Here is a 19012-nt window from a genome sequence, read left to right as displayed (position 1 = left end):
CTGGAATGATGAAATCTTCTAGAACTTGTCTGTAGTGGTGCATACAATACAATTGTTGAAACTCACCAAACCATATACCTAAAATGGGTCAACATTGTTGTATGTCAATTATATACTTCAGGAGAAAAGAAAAAAAACCTAGAGTCCCCCCCACTCCCTTCCTGGCTTCATTTTCTCCAGGACATTTCCACTCTGGCATGCATTGCCTGTCTCCCCACTAGAATGTCAACTCCACAGGAGTGGGAACTTTTGTTTTGTTCTTTGCTCTGTCTTCAGTTCCTTGAGAGCATATTGTAGGTACTTAATAAATATTGGATGGATGGATGGATGGATGGATGGATGGATGGATGGATGGATGGGTTTAGTCCCTGAAGGCTCAGAGCTAGTAGATGGGGATGGCTGCTCAAAGTGTCCACACACCCACCTGGAAGTTGTCAGACAAACACCAGACCGGTAGGGCCTGTGAGACTGTGGAAAGTGTCATCATTCCATCCGGGGCTGCGTCATCACTCGGGCATTTGGACAACGCCATCCTGGGGCTGTGTCAACCCTGGCAGGCGGCCCAGCCCGGAACTGATGCCCATTGGCTGGCGTTTCCCGTGGGTGCTCTGCGTGTGGAAACCAAAATATTACCATAGAGGGTGGAGCCATAGAACGAAGCTGGACAAAACCCAGAACGTGGCCTGCGGTTGCTCTAGGGGAGGGGGAGCGACTGTACCCGCACGTCTCATGTCTGTCTGTCTGTTTCAGATTTCTTCTTTCTGTTTTATTTCCCTGGGTTTAAAATTTCTTTCTTTTTTTCCCTTTCTTTTCTTTTCTTTTTTAGTCTTTTTTTTTTTTTTTTGCATAGGGAATACATTCACATAGTTCAAAATTCAAAAGTTACAAAAATGAAGATGTGAGTCTCTCTCTCACCCTGGCTCCAGCCAGCCGGTTCCCCCACAGGCAGCCAACGTGCAGGGCTCACGGTGTAACTCTCCAGGGAGGCTTTATGCCAGCAAGAGTGTGGGGACATATATTCCAGTTTCCAAAAACAGTAGCACACTGTGCGTGCCATTCCACACCTTGCTTGTTCACCAACCCAGGCATCCTGTCATTCCACATCAAGTGCACGCATGGCATCTTCCCTATGGCCGCGTGGGATTCCATTGTGTGGCTGGGCCCAAGCTGGTTCACCTACTTCTCACTGATGGCTGTTTTCAATTGTCTGCTATTACAAATAATGGCGAAATAAATAACATTATATATACTTTGTATGGGGGCATTTTTACATTTAAACAGTAACTTACCCACATTTAAACAATGAGAGAATAACCTACTAACTGATTTTTGAGATCTGGATTCTTGAGAACTTGGAAGCTTTGGTCCCCCTGAGCCCACATGTCCATGGGCTGGGACAGGCCCCTCTGCCCCTGGGGCTGGGGCAGGCCCTCTCCATTCACACTGCCCCACCTCGTTTTGCCAAGAGGAACACCAAGGCCCAGACAGGGAGTGACACACCAGCCTGAATAAACACTACTAAGTCTCAAGGAGCCCCGATGGGTGAGTGCTGGGGTCTCAGCAACCCCCAACTCACCTCCCTTCCTGCCTCTGCCTTCCCTGGCCATGGGACCTTGGGTACATGGCTTCACCTTTCTGAGGCTCCTTTGGAGGAAATGAAGATACCACTTTACAATGGCACTCTCTCCCAGGAATGAGCTCCCCAGGCAGAACTTTGCTCTGTGCTGGGCGCTTGGGGCCTCATAGATGTACCTTAGTTGGTTTGTGTATGTGATTCTTCCAACGGTTTACATACCAAAAACTGGCAACTAATTCTTTTAAACCTTGTCAGTGCATAAAGTTAGGCCTGATAATGTCCGGGATTAAGGGATTTATCCTAATGACATACACTGAGGTGGAGGATGGGGGGACCCAATAGTCCAGTTAGGAAGTAGCAAAGCTGGGATTTGAACCCTGGCAGCCTGGCTTTAGGTGCTACTAACCACCACCCCTTCCCTATCAGAGATCAGAGACCCAGGGGGCCAGCAGTGAAGGGAGGGGACTGCCATTGGGCAGTCATGCCACCCCCAGCGCACACACACACACACACACACACACACACTCTGGCAGGACAGGACTGGGCCAGACTCGGGTTCCAGTAGTAACTGTACCACGTGCTAGCCTGTAACCTGCAATAAGGCAGCTGTCCTCTCTGAGCCTTGGCGGCCCCCCGGTAAGGCAGATACGGTGCAGGGCGCGACTGGATGCAGACCAAGCAAAAGTTCTGCAAGCTGCGAAGACTGCAGGCATGTAGGGGATTAAGGGGTTTATCCTGCCAGTGGACTCTGAGGGAGGACGGCTAGGTGGGGAGGGAGGTTGGGGACATCCAACAGGCCCGGTGTGCCCTTAAGAACCTCCCAGGGCTGCCTGGCCCAGCTGTCAGGAAGCTGCGATCCCAGCCCAGCGCCAGGCTGGCAGGCTCCAGACAGAGCCCCCTGGCTCCAGCTGGGTGCCATAGTGAGGGTAGGGGCCAACCTAGAGGCTGGGCTAGGCTATTTTCATCCCCCAGGAGGGCCAGGGAGAGGGGCCCAGCTCCCTTCCTCCCCGACAGGGCCCTGTCACCTCCACAGAACCTACCTAGAGACCACAAATGCCTCACAGCACAGCTAGGGAAGCCAAGGAACAGAAAGGTGAACAATTATCAAGGTCACCCAACCCGGACCTCCTAATTTCCAGGAGCCAGTTCTTTCCTGTATGCCATTTGCTCACTCCTTTTCACTCATTCTTTCATCCAGCAAATATTTATGGGATTCCTACTGCTCCCCAGGGGATGGGGACACAGCCTAGGGTAGAGTCAAATCCCGGCCTCCTGGAGCTGCATTCTAGTAAGAGACAGAGACAAGAAACAGATCATGTGGCCTCTGTTTACTGTGAGTCAGGGGCTGGTATGTATTTTTCTAGCAAGAAAAAAAAAAAACCAGGATAGGGAACTAGTAATTGCTGGATGCTGATGGTTTAGGTAGGGAGGGTGGTGAGTGGGCAGGCCAGAGAAGGCCTCTCTGAGGAGGTGACATGTGAGCAGAGACCTAAATGACATAAGAGATTGAATCATGTGCATATCTGGGGTAGGATAGACACTGGCAATGGAAGTGGCAAGTGCAAAGGGCCTGAGGTAGGAATGTGTCTGGTATGTTTCTGGAACATCATGGAGGCAGTGTGGCTGTAGCAGAAGAGGTAAAGAGGATGTGGGAAGGGTAACAGGAATCTAGGTCATGAGGGCCTTGTAGAGCATAATTAGACCTCTGGGTTTCATTTCAGCCTCCCTAGCAAGATTGACCCTCGAACTGTTCAAAGGCTCCCATAACCCTGCACGGTCTGGCCCTTGTGCTCCAGGTCCAGCCCCCCCCCCACCTTCTCTCTGTTCCTAGAATCTACTCACCACAGGGCCTTTGCACAAACTGTTCCTTCAATCTGAAATCTTTTTCCACTCCTATCCCCTCTTCTCTTTAACTCCTACCTATCCTTCATATCTCAGCTCAAACAGCTCAGGCTTCCAGACCTCCCTGGCCAAGTCAGCAATCCCTCCTTCCTTCCAGGGCCTAATTTCAGTGACCATAAAATTATTGGGATGGTCAATTAACGTCTGTCTGCAACCAGGACTAAGCTTTTCTTTCTTTTTTTTTTTTAAAGTCTTTTTTTTTTTTTTTTAAGATTTTTTATTTATTTGCGAGAGAGACAATGAGAGACAGAGAGCATGAGAGGGAGGAGGGTCAGAGGGAGAAGCAGACTCCCCGCTGAGCAGGGAGCCCGATGTGGGACTCGATCCCGGGACTCCAGGATCATGACCCGAGCCGAAGGCAGTCGCTTAACCAACTGAGCCACCCAGGCGCCCAGGACTAAGCTTTTCAAGGGTGGGTGTTCTGGTTCATTTTGTTCACTACAGTGTCCCCAGGGTGTGCCTCGTGCTAACAAATACGTGTTGCATTAATGAACAAATGAATAGCACAAGCACTTTATAAAGATTGTCTCCTTTCATTCCATTCTCTCCAGTTTGTGAGGCTCAGAGAGGTGAGGCAGCTTGACCAAGGACAGATAGCAAGTAAGTGGCAACACCAGGATATCCAGGTTTCTCTGATTGCCAAACTGGGGACTTCCCCTTGGCACACATAGGCTGTGCTAAATTGAAAACCAGCTGCAATCAGTCCTCCATGCTTGTCCTCATGCCCTTTTGCAATATGACTAGGAGATGGAGTCTATTTCTTGACCCCTTGAATCTGACTCAGCCACGTCACTTTGTCTAGCCAGTGGGACATTAGTAATCACAGCACAAGCAGAGTCTTTCAAAAGCTCATGTGCATTGAAGCTTGTCTTCTCTTGCTCAGTGTGGAACTCCAAGATTACCATGTGAATGGACCCAAGCTAGCCTCATGGAGGTGAACCTCATGGAGGTGACTGGAGGCACCCCTCAAACAGCTGCCAACTGTCAAACATGTGGGTGAGGCCCTCCTAGACCAGCTGACTGCAACCACATGAGTGGGCTTGGGTAAGACCAGAAGAACTGCCCAGCTGAGCCCAGGCTGGATTACCAGTTGATAGAATCATGGACTAATAAATTGTTATCTTAGGCCACTAGGTTTAGGGTGGTTTGTTATACAGCAAAAACTAACTGATACACATAACCAGTGAACATACACTGTGTAGACAACACCTACACACATACACATGTGCACATAAATGTACATAAATGGCCTCCTATAGAAAATCTGTCAGCACCCATGTAGACACACCCCTTATAGGTCGCATGTAGACACTCCCAGCCATCACCCAACCCCACACATGCCTCTATTCAGACCACTATTCAGGCCCACATGTCAATATAAATACATTCTGGGAATGGGTAGGTCAACAATACCCAAGCGCTATGTCCCTGTTGCTGCCCAGCACAGTGCAGGGTATGGTGAAGGACTCAGCAGACTTTAGTTGAACAAATGGATGAATAAAGTGAAGGGCACAAAATGAGCCGTAGGTTGGCACAGTGAGCAGGCAGTGCTGAGAGGTTCCCCCCCTGGGTAAATGGAAAGGCCTGGCGGTGGGGGTCACAGCCTCAGTTTTTATCACTTTTAGAGACCCACTGGCAGGGACATCAGGGGGTGCTCACAAATGCATACATTACAGATTGTACTTGTGCTTGAGATTCTCTTTTGAAAATTGGTCCTACTTTTATTTTTTTAAGTGGTGGGGGGGTGTTAAAGACCACTTGAAGGGTTCAGGAAGGAAGTTGGAACTAATACATTACCTTCTATGTGTAACTATGGGGACACTGAGGATGTCAGAGAATTAAGGATGGGTTGGTTATGAGGAAACCACAGGAATGAAAAGCAAGGCAGGCAGTAACTCCAGGAAAAACCAAGAGTTTCACAAGAAAGGAAATGTAACCATCATATGAGATTTGGCTTGGCAGGAAACAGTATTTGTATAGTTACGGTATAAATAACACTAAATACTCACTTAATGGAAAATTGTGATAAACGTAGATTAAAAGGATAGGAGGTTGAGAAAAGTTAACTCTTCCTTGATAATAATAATTATAAAAAGAAACATTTTTGACCACTTCCAGAGTAATTATTCTTGTGCACTTTACATGTTAAATCCTCGTAACAATCCAATAACTTAAATATTCTTATTACTCTCATTTTACAAGTGAGGAAACTGGGCACAAGGAGGTTAAGTCACTTGCCTGGGGTCATAGGGCCAGGAAGGGGAGGGGCTGGGATTCAAACCCAGGCAGTCAAGCTACAGAAGCGACACTGTGAAGACATCAGACTGGAAAGTCAGGCAATATTTGCCTAAAATTAATCCAGAAAAACACAGGAAAAGCATCTTACTTAGAAATATGGAATAAAGTACCAGAAGAAATAGTTAAAAGAGTTGAATGTGGCTGTTTTGGGGGTCAGGAGTGGGAAGGACACGGCAAGGAAATGCTTTTTATTAGTACTACTTAATTTATACAGATACATAGAAATATCCATGAGCTAGGGACAGGAATTGACAGAGAAGGGACATGAGGGAACTTTCCATGGTTATGGTGTTGTTCTATATCCTGATTGGGGTTTGGGAAACAGTATGCATTTGTCTAAACTCAGCAAATGGTACCTTTAAGATCTGTGCATTTCACAGGATGTAAATTTTACATACACACACAGACGGGGGGAAAAAAAAAAAACTTTAAACAAATACTGATCTCTAATGATATGCATGCCAAAGTGCCTTTAAGGGGAAGCATACTGATGTTTGCAACTTACTTTGAAAAGCTTAAAAAAAATAGGTTGTCTTGATAGATGGTTAGATGGATAGATGCCTGATAGAGCACATCTAACAAAATAGGAAGAATTGTGCATCCAGTAGGTAGGTATTTAAGTGTTTGCTATAGCATTCTTTCAACTTTTCTTTAAGTTTGAGATTTTTCTTAAAAAAGTGTTGGGGAAAATATATGAATGCATTATCTGAAAAATAGTATTTTTTTAAAAACCTGAATGGGGTGTTCCATCTTGGACCTGAGAACACCCACACGGCTCTAAGCCCATGTGCAGGTCTATCTGGGGGGGCAGCTGTCACCAGGCTCTTGCCTATGTCCCCCCCTACCCTGGGATCTAAAGTCAGGGCCCTATAGACTAATTCCTCCATCCCTCCCTGCTCCCCCTGGACACAGGGTGTCAGGCAGGATGGGTGTCTCCTCTCCCTGGTCCCCTTGAATGCCTCTGTAGCAGAACCAGAACCATTTCACCAGGGAAAGGAATAGGGCCCTCTAACTACCTCCCATCCTCTGCCAAAAGGGTACACTGAGGCCTGGCAGGTGGGGACAGGTGCCTTTCCCAGGGGCCCATCACACCTTCATGACAGGCGTGAGCAGCCAGATTGCTGGGCTCCCAAGCCCACGTGTATATAATTAGCTGCTGGGAAATAGATCTGGGAGCAGATCTCCTCTCTGCCTAATTAGGCCTGGGCAGCTGGGGCCAGTCTGGCCTGGAGGCGCGGCTATGGAAGCCAGGCAGCCCCAGGGGAGGGGGCAGCAGCTGCTGGCCCGCCCGGCTCACTGCCCCTCACACTCTGACTGCAAGCAGAACAATAGAGAGGCTGTTTCCGCAGATCCCTGAGGCCAACAGAAGCCCTCACCCACTCCCTCCCCAGATCCCCACAGGGGAGGCTGATGGGCTCCAGAATTCTAGCAGGAGGGAAACCCTCCTGGAACCAGGGACCAGGAAACACCTTCTCCACTTCCAAGAATGCCTCCCTGCTCTCTTCCCAACAGACCCTCCCAAAGCCCTTCTTGACTCCCCCCGGCCCAGCTCTGGGAACAGGTCTGGTCTTAGGGCAGGAGTCACTGCTCCACATTATACGACCATGTGTTTGCTGATGAGCTGCCCATTTTCTTCCACCCAACATAGCGGGACCTATGTCTGGCTTACTCACTACTGGGCACCCAGCAGATGCTCAATAAAGTGACAGCAGGAAAGGCTGCCAGGACCCAGGACAGGGAAGAGAGGAGAGTCAGGAAGGCAGAGTGCCACTGACTGTGGGGTGTGACCCCAGATTGGAGTACAGACCCTCTCTGTGACAGCCCCCAAGCCACTACCCCTCCTGTTCACAGACAGACCCTGGAAAGGTCACTTGAAGATTCAGTGACAGGATGAGTGTGAAGGGTCTGCACCCACCACTCAACCTTCTCCAGGAACAAGGGGTCTCCCGGCCCATCCCCCACCAGTCCTGTGATCTAAAATGCAGCCAACACACCCCTTGGGTTTCTGGTGTGCTGGCAGCTCACAGGAAGGGACAACACTTACTTGGCCCAGAATTCTGGCCCGGTTGCCTGTAGGAGCTGGTCCTTGACACCTCAGAGGACATCTCCTCTGCAGAGCCTGCCCAGATTATCCCTCCTGACCCCATCACTCCTTTAACTTGGGGACCAGGAGGCTCAACTCCTGCGTTGTCAGACCCGCTGAGTGCCTGTGGGCAGATTATAGCCCTCCCTGTGCCTCAGTCTCCCCATCTGTATCATGAGGGGCTGGACTCCATTCTCATGAGCTTGAACACCACTCTCCTCTATAACCCAGTTTCCCCTTGTTTCCCTGAACCACCCAGGCCCAGCCCAATCCCCTGGGGGTTGATTGTACACTGTCAGACAGACAGACAGACAGACAGCTGGGCTGACCTGGATGTTTGTCAACAGCCCAACGGAAATCTCCTCTTTATGCTTAAAATAAAACTTACATCAAACCTGTCACCAGGGCCCCTATTAGAGCTTCCTGTTTCTGAGTGCTGCAGCCGACACAGCCTGAGGGAGGAAACACCACCCAGCCCTTCCCCACTCCCACCCCGGGGGTGGGCAGAGGCCACCCAGGCTTTCACTCTTTGCGTGCCCGGCCCTAGCCCCGGCTGCACTACCAGCCAAGGTGGCACCTCCCAGCAGGGAACCTGCCTGGAGGGAGACAGGAAGGAGCTGAGACCTCAAAGCCCAGTACCAGCCATCCTTCCCCTTGCCCCAGCCCCCTGAGGCCCAGAGACGGAGACTGCCTTATCCCGGGTCACCCAGAGTTGGAGGCAAGGCTGCCTGTTTTGTGCTGACCACCCCAAGTCCCTCTTCCTCTAAGATCTCCTGCTTCCAACCCCCAGTCTACAGCCTCTGTCACCTCCAGTTCAGGGTCTGTGCTCTTTGAGCTTCCTGCCCCCTTGGGAACTGGGCAGCGATGGGAAGGATCCATGCAGCCATCAGCTTTTCCCCTGCAGGTCCCTTCCTGATGCAGGGGAAAGACCTCAGTACCGGCTCTATCCAGATTCACTCTGTGGCCAGATCCAGTTTCCTCCTTTATGAAGGAGGCCTGCAGGCCAGCCGGGGGGGTTATGAGAATCCCCTCTCAGGTCTCAAGTCTCAGGCTGGGCCAAACACTGACCTCATGCCCCTCTCCCAGATCCTGGGATGAACAGTTACGGAGTTCTGAAGGCCCCACCCCAAGACGTCTCCCTCCCCTTCCCCTTGTGAACACAGAAGAGTCTGATGACCCAGCCCTTGAAAAACAAACATTTGTGTTTATTAACCAAAGGGAGGGAAGTCAGAGCAGTACAGACTCCCACCAGTCCCTCCTGTAGTCTACCCACCTAGGCCAGGCTGCCAAGGCCCTGCCTCCACCCAGAGCAAGTTCCCAGGGAACCAGGACCCACTGGGAAAGGAAGAGGAAGTCAGCAAAGGTTAGAGGCCAAGGAAGAAGGAAACAGAACCACTAGGTAAGCCTAGTAAGATCCTCTGGCCCCTCACTCTCAGCGGAGAAGGCTAAGTGCCCCAAATCCAAACCCACGAGAAGAACCAGGCAGGACTCATGTCAAAACCCCTACACGTGAGGGGTAGTGGGTGGCCCAAGGTCAAAAGGCAACTCTCTCCAGGGTCAGTTCTTGCCAGACGGATGCTGGTCCAGCCTCTGAGCCTCTGCCTCCATACCAAGTTCACACAAGGCAGCAGCCTCCGGTCTGCCCCAAGCCAGGGAATGGATGCGGAAGAGGTCAGGGGCCAGCTGCCTCTCTCAGATCTGTCCTGTGGCAAATGCCGAGCCCAGTGGAGGCCTAGCCCTCGGCTGCCGGGGCATCCCGCGCCTGGCGCAACCCGTACAGCCACTTGATGACGCGGGCGTTGCGCTCCACCACCGACACGCCATAGGGCACGCGCTCCCGGGCCCGCTCCTCCACGGTGGCAGAGCTGCGGCGCGAGCAGTCCCCCTCGGAGCTGCCGGGCCCGCCACTGGGCCCGGCCAGGGAGACGATGTCTGAGCTGGCCCGCGCCAGGTGGGCCACACCCAACCCCCGGGCCTCCTCCGGGTCCAGGCCGCAGAAGTTAAAAAATCGCTCCAGGTCAGCTGCTGCTCTGGAGAAGCGCTCACTCAAATCCGACTTGGAGCGCTGCAAACCTGGGGGCCGGGCTGGGCCGGAGGCGGCGGCAGTGCCTGGCGATGGGCAGGGCCCGGCAGGTGAGGCGGGCAGGGGACGGACATCCACTCGGCGGACGGCAGCCGTACTTGGTGGCGGGCGTGGAGGGGTGGCTGGGGGCGCCTGGTGGGCTCCTTCTGTCCGTCCAGGGGTACGGCTGGCCTCGGCAGGGGACGCGGGACTATCACACAAGTCTATGAGGCTGCTAAGGATGTCCAGGTCCAGCTGGGGCCGGCGGCCAGGGCCAGGCAGGACTCGGCGGCTAGGTGTGAGCACTGTGCGCCGAGTCCCAGGGCTGAAGAGCGGCTGTTTGGACAGCAGGGGCTGCACAGGTTCCTGGCGGGTGTTGGCCACATGCAGGCTCTTGACGTACTTGGCCTTGTCGGCCTCCAGGCGCTCCACAGCACTAGGTTTCCGGGCTCCACCATCTGCTGGCCTCCGTAGCAGGTAGCCGGGGACTTTGGTCCGCAGGCGGAAAGGTAGGGCAGAGGTGTCCCGGGCTCCCGGAGTCAGTGTGTCCACAGGCATGGCTGTTACATACCCCAAGGGCTTTGGTCTGAGGAGACCGGAGAAATGAGGAGACAGATCCAGGCAGAAAGTTGGCAGCTGGATGCTGGCAACAGCTACAGGGGAGGAAAGAAAGAGGCTGAGCACGCTCAGACAAAGGCTCAGCCAAGACTGAAAGAGGCTGAAGACGCCTTTCCTATTAAAAGGTAATAGCCACGCCCCTGGTTCAAAGGGAGCCAATCAGCAGACAGAAAGCCACCACTGAGGGGCCTGTGACTCCACCCACACCCCGCCTCCCTTCTCAGAGGACCAGGCCCACCTGAGGCGGAGAGAAAATAAAAAAGTGCCAAAGAAAGACGTGAGCAGCCTGGGCAGAAAAGACAGGACAAGGCACGCTTTAAAGGAAGCAAAGTGGGCTCCAGGCCATATGCTGGGCACCAGCCAGCTTAACCTCAATGGGTCCCCTTAACAGCTCTATTTTGCAGATAGGGAGCTCAACGATTAAGCTAACCCACCAAGTTGGTGGCTCTGCCCCCTTGCTTCCAAGCAGGGAGGTGCTGGTGCACCTGGTGACCCAGAGAAAGGGCTCCAACCCCACACGCTACCTGGACTGCCCCCACACAACCTGGTACCACCTCCCACCCTTACCCACCCAGGCAGGAAGCTGTCCCGTGCTATTCACCCGTCTAGACATGCCAGGCCCCAGGCATAGCAATAAAACTGGTGGAGGAGGAGTGTAGAAAATCTCCATCCCCCACTCCAGTGAAGTCCAAACACTCATCAGCTTCCAGTATGGGACTTCAGTGCCAGGCCCACAATGATCCAAGGATGCCTGTCAGCTAGAAATGTCAGCCCTGAGCTATGCTGTTCCAAGAGAAGCCAGAAAAGCCCACAATCACACAACCCTGCTTGAGAGCATCCAGCAGACCCTGGATCTGCCAGCAGCCAGAGGATGGGCATCCACAGACAAGGGGGCCCACACCAGGTGCACAAGTGTCCACAGGATCACCTAAGCATCAGGGCCTGGTGCCCCAGGCATCAGGCCAGCCCTGATCCTTTTTCCAAGAAAGGGCTAGAGCCACAAAGTGTCCCCAGCCAACTCTCCCAGAGATGGGCCAGAAGAAAACCTACAGACCAAGTCCGGAAACTTCTCTTCTGTAAAATGAGAGAGGAGGACTTTATCTAGGTAATCCCCAAAAGGACTTGTCATCTACACCTGTGTTGTCTAATTTAATGGCCACTAGCCACATATGGCTACTCAACTTAGCTTTAAATTAAATGAAAACTTACACTTCAGTTCCTCAGTCACACTAGCCACATTTCAAGTGCTCGACGGCCACTATACTGGTCACTAGGGCAGACAGTGCAGATCGGAGATGTCCATCCATAGCCGAAAGCTATACTGGACAGCCCCACGTGGTCACCCAGAATGACAGGAGGAGAGTCTGCATCGGGGTGGGAAGGCAGGGATCCCTACTGTGTGCTAGACATTTGACACCATCCTCTTCTGGAATCCTCCAACAAGCCTGTGAGAAGGGTCACTGTCATCTCATTTTATAGTTGGAGAAACTGGAACTAGAGAAGTGACCATCCTAGGTCCCAGAGCCGATAAATAAGACACAAATTCCTATGAGGCCTAATTCACTCATCTTTTACGTTTATGTCATTTTACACTCTGTTCTTCTCATTCCCCTAAAATATCGGCTCCATGAAGGCAGGGGGTTTGTCGGTTTTGCTCACTGAATCTGTTTTGGGACATTGCTTTCGACCCATAATAGGTATTCAATAAATTGTTATTGAATTAGAGTGTCCATGGGGACGAAATGTGAACGGGCAGACCTTGGATAAACCAGAGAGGGACACATCCAACCCACTGCAGGCATATGGGTCCAAGGTGGTAGGTATGGAATGTGCTAGGAAGCTGGAAATCCAGATGGGCATGAACACTCTAGAGTCTTAAATCTCAGCATATCCGCCAATAATAATTTTTAAAACATGCATGGATGGAGCAAACAAACATGTCTGCAAACAGATCTGCTCTCCCCACCTCAATCTAGCCCCCAGTTTGAGACCTCTGCAGGGGCAGCAATGGCAAGTTAAGAGAACCTTGGGCGCTGCCGGCCCAGAGCCAGAGCTGCTCCCAAGGTAGAAGAGATGGAGTAGATGGGAAAGTAAGGCTGCCCCACTCGGACGACCCCCAGGAGACCTCAGGCAAGAAGGGTCTGATTGGAAAGGCAGCCCTGCTGAGCCCTGTCGAGCTAACTAGACTCTGCCGCACCCCCGGGGCCTCCGCCTACCAAACCAGTCCAACCCGTTGGCGGCGGCGATTCCCTCCCGGGCACCATCCCGGGAAACAGAAGAAGGAGGTCAGATGGGCAGGGCCAGGGCAGAAACCCCGCGCCCTCTCACCGACCTGCTGGCCGCAGGGGCTCCCGCCCCGGCCGGGACACACGCAAGGAGCCAAACCCGGCTTGGGGGCCGCTGGCCAGCTCGCCCACCTGCCCGCTGTGCGCCCCGCTCCAGCAGCTGCGCCTCTTACACACTCGGGTTCCTTATCTGAAATGCGGTTAAAAATAGACCTGAGCCTCCAGGTCTCCTGGAGGATGGAGAGATAAAACAGGTCGAGGACTTTCGCAGCACCTGACCAAAAGGCTGCGCTCCAAGAACTGGGCTCTTGGTTTTTATCATGACTCTGACCACCCAACTCCCAAATCGCGCCCACCCCCACCCCGGCGGGGTCTCTAAGCACGCTCAGGACCGCGGGTCGGAGTCGGAGCCGCAGACAAAGGAGGAACGTGACAGAGGCTAATCCTAAACTGATCTGATAAGCCCCACTTCACAGGCGGGCAAACGGAGGTGTAGAGACTCCTACGAGTTAAAGCCGGGGTCCCAGTCCCCGGGTGGGACCCGTCCTCTCTGAGGCCTCCTCTCATCGCCAACGCCCCACCCACGTATTTCAAATGCTACCCACAAATGGCCCCCGGAGCGGCAACCGTGAGCCTTTCTCCTTGTCACCATACCCCCTTCCCACCTGCTTCCCTGGAGACAGCCTTAGGGGTTGGGGGAGCTCAGATGCTCGCTCTGGCTTCTGCCCTAACCCCCTTCGGGGCGATCTTGAAGACTCCCAGCGGCGGAGGAGGCCGCGAGCCCGCCGGCGCGCTGTGTGACTCTGGCCGCTCGCCGCCCCTCTCTGAGCCGGGGTCGACCTGGCTCTTAAACTAGGGGGCTGACGGCAGGATTCTTCCCGGCGGGAAGGCGGGCCCCTGCCCTGTCCCCGCCTTCCCGAGAAGGGAGGACTGGCCCGGCAGCCCCCTACCCTGGCCCGGCGTCACCCGCCCGCACATACCTGGCTGCGCGCGCGCCGCTACAGAGCGCTCCCCCGGCCCGGCCCACGGGGAGCTCAGGTAACACGCGTTTGCGCAACTTCCGGCGGCCGGCCCCCGGCAGGTGAACCCGCCGGCCCAGGTATTACGCGAGAGGGAAGAACCAAAGCCGGGCAGGGGCGGGAGCCTGAGTCCTGGCGCGCCGGCAGTGGGCTCGCCTCGGCGCGGGGACCCGGTCCCAGCCGCCCCGACCTACCCCAGGAAGCTGTCCCGGGAGCCGGGGCCGTCCACACCCGCAGTTCCGGCGGCCTGCAAGGGCACCCATCTTGGAGATGGCAAAACTGAGGCCGCCTCCCCCACAGCCGCAATGCCCGTGTTAATGTCGACTGTGCCGGGCACGAGAAAGTGCTGTTCCTGGTTTTAATTAACCCATTTTAATCTTCCCAACAACCCCTGTGAGGTGAACTCTATTATTATCCGCATTTGACTAACGAAATCCTGAGGCTGAGACAGGCTGAGCCAGTTGCCCAAAGTCACCCTGAGGAGTCCGACCTGGGCACTTTCCCTCTAGACCAAGCCTTAGTGCCACCCTTTCTACCTGTGTGTCCCTGAGCACGTTGCTGGACCCCTCTGGCCCTCCATTCTGCCACTGAGGAGAGTCTCACCTTCCAGGCCAGGTCAGTGTGAGTTCTTACCGTCTGCGAGTGCCTATAGAAACCCTGTGCAGGCTGTGAACATTTAGTAACAACGGCAACAATAGTAATAAGAATAACTAGAATTTTTGAGTTCCGGGCACTGTACTTATGTAAGTGTCTGGACATCCCCACCTCCCATAGGGGAGGAACTATTTAATCCCCATTTTACAGATGAGAAGATTGCAACACTGCAGGAAGGAATCCTTGGGAGGGACATGATTGTCTCCTCTGCCAACCCAAGCCCTATCATGTCACTTCAGGTGGTACACTTGATTAGGCGTTTCCATTGGGATCCTGAAGCCCAGAGCAGGAAGTGCCCACTAGCGTCGGGCCTAAGCTCTGGGAAGCCAAAGAGGGCCCAGTTCCATGTCTGTGCCCAGTGGGGGCTGCACCCAGATTGGGATGGAGGGCTATGAGGGGACAGGAAGTGACTCAGAGAACAACTCTCCTGCCCCTGAGAGTGAGTCAGCTCTGAGGCCTCCTCCAGGCCCTGGAGCCTGATTTTAGGGGAATGAGCGAGGCCAGCCTAAAGACCACCATTCCCACAATGTTCCTGCTGGGTCCCTCTGCCTGGCCCTCTACTGAGGCAACAATGGGGGAGGGCGTAAGATGGGAGGGAGGGCTCAGTTAGGCAATAATAGTAGTAAAAGCAGGAAACAATAACATTTTCATAATATAACAGGGAAGAAATTTTCTAAGTGCTTTCTCTGTACCTGGCACGGTTCGAAGCTCTTTATATATGTTGACTCATTGAATCCTCACACTCACCCTGAGGTACTCCTATTACACTCATTTTACGGTTGAGAAAACTGAGGCACAGAGAGGTGGGGCCACTTGCCAGAGGTCACGTAGCTGGTAAATGGCAGAGCCAGGATTTGAACCCAGGAACCACTCACCAAAAGACTCTATAGCCTCCCTCTCTGGGCCCCAGAGGGAGAAGCCACCTTAGGAAGCATTCCTGGCTTTGGGCCGGGGTCTCAGATTCCTCGGTTGTAAAATGGGAGCAAGATGGCAATATTTTCCCAACAGAAATTAGATCTCTTATGGCTCCAGATCACCTTAGAATAAATCCCAAACTCTCCACTTGGTCCTCAGGCCTTCCAGGATCCAGTCCCTGCCCTCCACTCCCGCTCATCTCCAGGCTTTTCTGCTCCAGCCACAAAGCCCTCCCTGCTGTTCCCAAACATGCCAAGGTCTTTCCTGCCTCAGGGCCTTTGTACCATCTGTTCTCTGCTTAGAACCTCTTAGCTCACCTCCTTCAGGTCTCACGTCCTCAGAGAGGCCTCCCTGACTACCCTGAGGCTCCCGCCAACTCTCTCACCTGGTTGTTCCCTTCCACACATTCATCCCATGCTGTCATTTTAGATATTCACTTATCAATCCCTCATTTCCTATTTCTGTATTTTCATCCTCCAGGGACCAAGCACACAGGTGTGTGCAGGGCACACCATTGACTAAGTGGCAGGACTGGAACCCAGGTCACCTCAAAGACTAAGGCCCTTCAGCACCAAGCCTCCTCCCAACCCCCAGTCCCACCGCAGGGGTTCTCCCTCCTCTCTCCCCACTCCCCTCCAGCCTCAAGTCACCCCCATTCAAGCTGGACCCTGGCCACTTCTAGATGAGCCATTTTTTCTCCGGAGACATCACATCCAAACCTTTGCACATGAGGGGTCTGCTCCTACAGTGCCCTTCCCCACTCCAGCCCCACGGCCACCTCTGAAGCATGGACTCTGGGACCAGCCTACTGGGGTTCAAATCCAGCTCCGCCCATGATTAGCTATGAGACCTTGGGTAAGATAGTCAACTTTCCCAGGCCTCGGTTTCCCCAACTGTAAAACAGGACTTGTAACAGTGCCTCTCTCCCAGCCTGTGCATGACAAATGCCACCAGAATGTGACTCTGCGGTGTCCAGCTCCTGGGTGAGGACTTCACCACCCAGAATGTTGACCCACTTCTCTCAGAGTTTACAAATCTAAGCACGCAGGGCCACTTCAACAGACGTTTCCTCAAAGAAAGTGTACAAAGGGCCAATAGGCACACGGAAAGATGCTCAGCATCATGTGTCATTAGGGACATGTAAAGCCAAACCACGGTGAGATAACATGTCACATCCATCAAGATAACCAATACCACAACAAGCAAGCAAGGAAAAAAAAAAACCCAAAACCACAAAAAAATATCAAGTTTTGGTGAGGATATGAAGAAACTGGAATCCTTGTGCCCTGTGGGTGGGAATATAAGATGGCACGGCCATGGTGGAAACAGTATAGCACTTAGGAAAAATTTAAAAGGCATTACCATAGGACCCAGCAATCCTACTCCTGGTTTTTTACACAAAAGAACTGAAACCAAGGACTTGAACAGATATTGTACCCCAATGTTCATAATAGTATTATTCACAATAGCCCAAAGGTGGAAGCAACCAAGTGTCCGTAGACAGATGGACAGATGAACATAGGATGGAATATTATTTAGCCTTTATAAGCAAGGAGGTTCTGACACTTGCTACAACATGGGTGAACCTGGAAGACATTACACTAAATGAAATAAGTCAGATGCAGAAGGACAAATATTGAGAAAAAAAGGGCAAATATTATATGATTTCATTTACATGAGGTACCCAGAGCAGTCAAATCCACAGAGACAGAAAATAGAAAGGTGCTTTCCAGGGACTGGGGGGAGGAGAAAATGGGGAGCTGGTGTTTAATGGGTACGGAGTTCCCATTTAGGAAGATGAAGAAGTTCTGGAGGTGGATGGTGGTGAGGTTTGCGCACAGTGTAAATATACTTCATGCCACTGAACTGTACCTTACAAATGGATAAAATACTCAATTTTACGTTATATATATTTTTCCAAAAAAAGAAAAAGAGAGTCCATAGTCTGGAGTCAGAACCCCCAGATTCACATTCCTGCTCTGGATGACCTGGTCCAAGTTACTAAACCTCTCTTGCATTCAGTTTCCCTTTGTAAGGTGGAAAAAATAGCAGCGGTAACTACCTGACATCATAGATTGAGGGAATTAAATGAGTGCATGCTTATAAAGTACATGGCACATAGTAAGTGCTCAGGAGGTGTTAGTGATTGTTTATTCTTCGCTGAGGGGGCAAGAGGTGTGGTTTCCATGTTTAGAATTTTCATGACATTCTGCACCCCTACCCCACCCCTTCCTTCCACCTGCTTCTCTCTTTCTGTTCAGTAGAAGCCAGGCCCTGACTTGGGGGGAGACAGGGAGGCCCTCACCTGCCCCAGAGGAGGATCAGGAAGGCTCCAGGCAGCAGGGAGGGGGCCGGCCAATAGGGCAGCCCAGCTCGATTTCAGCCCAGCTGTCCGGGTCAGAGACACCCAGCTGGGCATCCTCCAGGGCCACGCCAGGCCCCATGCTATTTCTGGAGTCTCCCCAGACACTCATGCCCTGGCCTGCCGGCAGTCAGCCTTGCCCAGGGCACCCTTGCACACATCTCAGTGGGCTGAAGGAGGGCTGTGGGCACAGGCGCCTGAAGCACTGATCTCCTATCAGCCAATGGACAGCCCGACTCCGCCAACCCAATTATCTGTGCCTCGGTTTGTACCTGAAGTTGCAAAATGAGGATAAAGGGACTTGCAATGGAGACACAGAGAGACCACATGCATCGCCTCAGGGAAGGGCCCGGCTCACAAGGATGGGGAAGGTGGAGGTTGGGGCAGACTCACGGGCAAGTCCACTTCCTGTCCCGGACTGCCTCCTTCCCAGGCCTGAGCTCACCATCTTATCTAGGCCCGGAGATGTGAAGAAACTTGCCCAAAGTCACATGGCAAGTCAAGGACAGATCACAGACAAGGCAGTGATCTTATGACTAAATATATAATCTGTAATGATTTATATATATGTAATTTTTTCAACCAGGTGCTATATGCCTGTGACTCAAAATTCAAAAACTATAAAGAGAAGGAAGTAAAAATAAACTCCTTCCCACTCCTGTCCCCAGCCACCCAGTTCCCCTCCCTGCAAGCGCCACTATACCCAGACAATTGTGTGTCCTTCTAGGGAGATTTTAGGCAGATACAAGCAATAATGGGCATATATTCTTTCTATTTTTTTACAGGTATGGCAACATGCTGTGTGTACTGTTTTCACCTTGCTCTTTTTACTCAGTAATACATGTTGTTTTAATAATGTTAATATATTATTAATTCTAATATGTTATTAATATACTTAATAATATAGGTTGTTCAATAATATACGTGGAGGCACATCAGTACATAAAGAGCCGCCAGCCCCTGCTGATGACCACTTAGTGTACGTCCAGACCTGCCCTATTACAAACCACCCTGCGACGTCTCTGCACCTACATCGTGTTGCCGACAAGTGGGACAGCTGGGCTGGGGACGTGCTTGTGATCGTGACAGAGACGCTGTACTGTGTTCCACAGAGGCTATGTGAATTGATCTCCACCAGCAGAACACACAGCAAATAGTGAAGAACTGTCAACCACCTGGGTGGCCCAGTTGGTTGAGCGACCGAGTCTTGGTTTCTGCTCAGGTCATGATCTCAGGGT

At 52.3% G+C, this 19012-nt stretch overlaps 1 protein-coding gene across 9 annotated transcripts in view; it reads right to left on the bottom strand.

Moving 5' to 3' along the window:
• The window catches only part of FAM110A (family with sequence similarity 110 member A), a 28396-nt gene that overhangs the window by 8034 nt on the left and 1350 nt on the right, over window positions 1–19012 (bottom strand). For 4 of the 9 annotated variants that reach the window (XR_013442001.1, XR_013442000.1, XR_004926444.2 and 1 more), the window contains exon 2: window positions 425–608. The exons of 1 other annotated variant lie outside the window; for it this stretch is intronic. Coding sequence is in view for 4 of the 8 variants with exons in the window: in XM_036121780.2 (XP_035977673.1) it covers window positions 9592–10479 (888 nt within the window). In the remaining 4 variants the exon portion in view is untranslated. 4 more of the 9 variants (XM_036121780.2, XM_036121781.2, XM_078057075.1 and 1 more) reach the window with 4 other exon arrangements.

Source organism: Halichoerus grypus, chromosome 10 (assembly GCF_964656455.1).
Source record: "Halichoerus grypus chromosome 10, mHalGry1.hap1.1, whole genome shotgun sequence".
NCBI lineage: Eukaryota > Metazoa > Chordata > Mammalia > Carnivora > Phocidae > Halichoerus > Halichoerus grypus.
The sequence above is the reverse complement of the archived record's forward strand: the minus strand, read 5'-3'. Positions and strand labels throughout refer to the sequence as shown.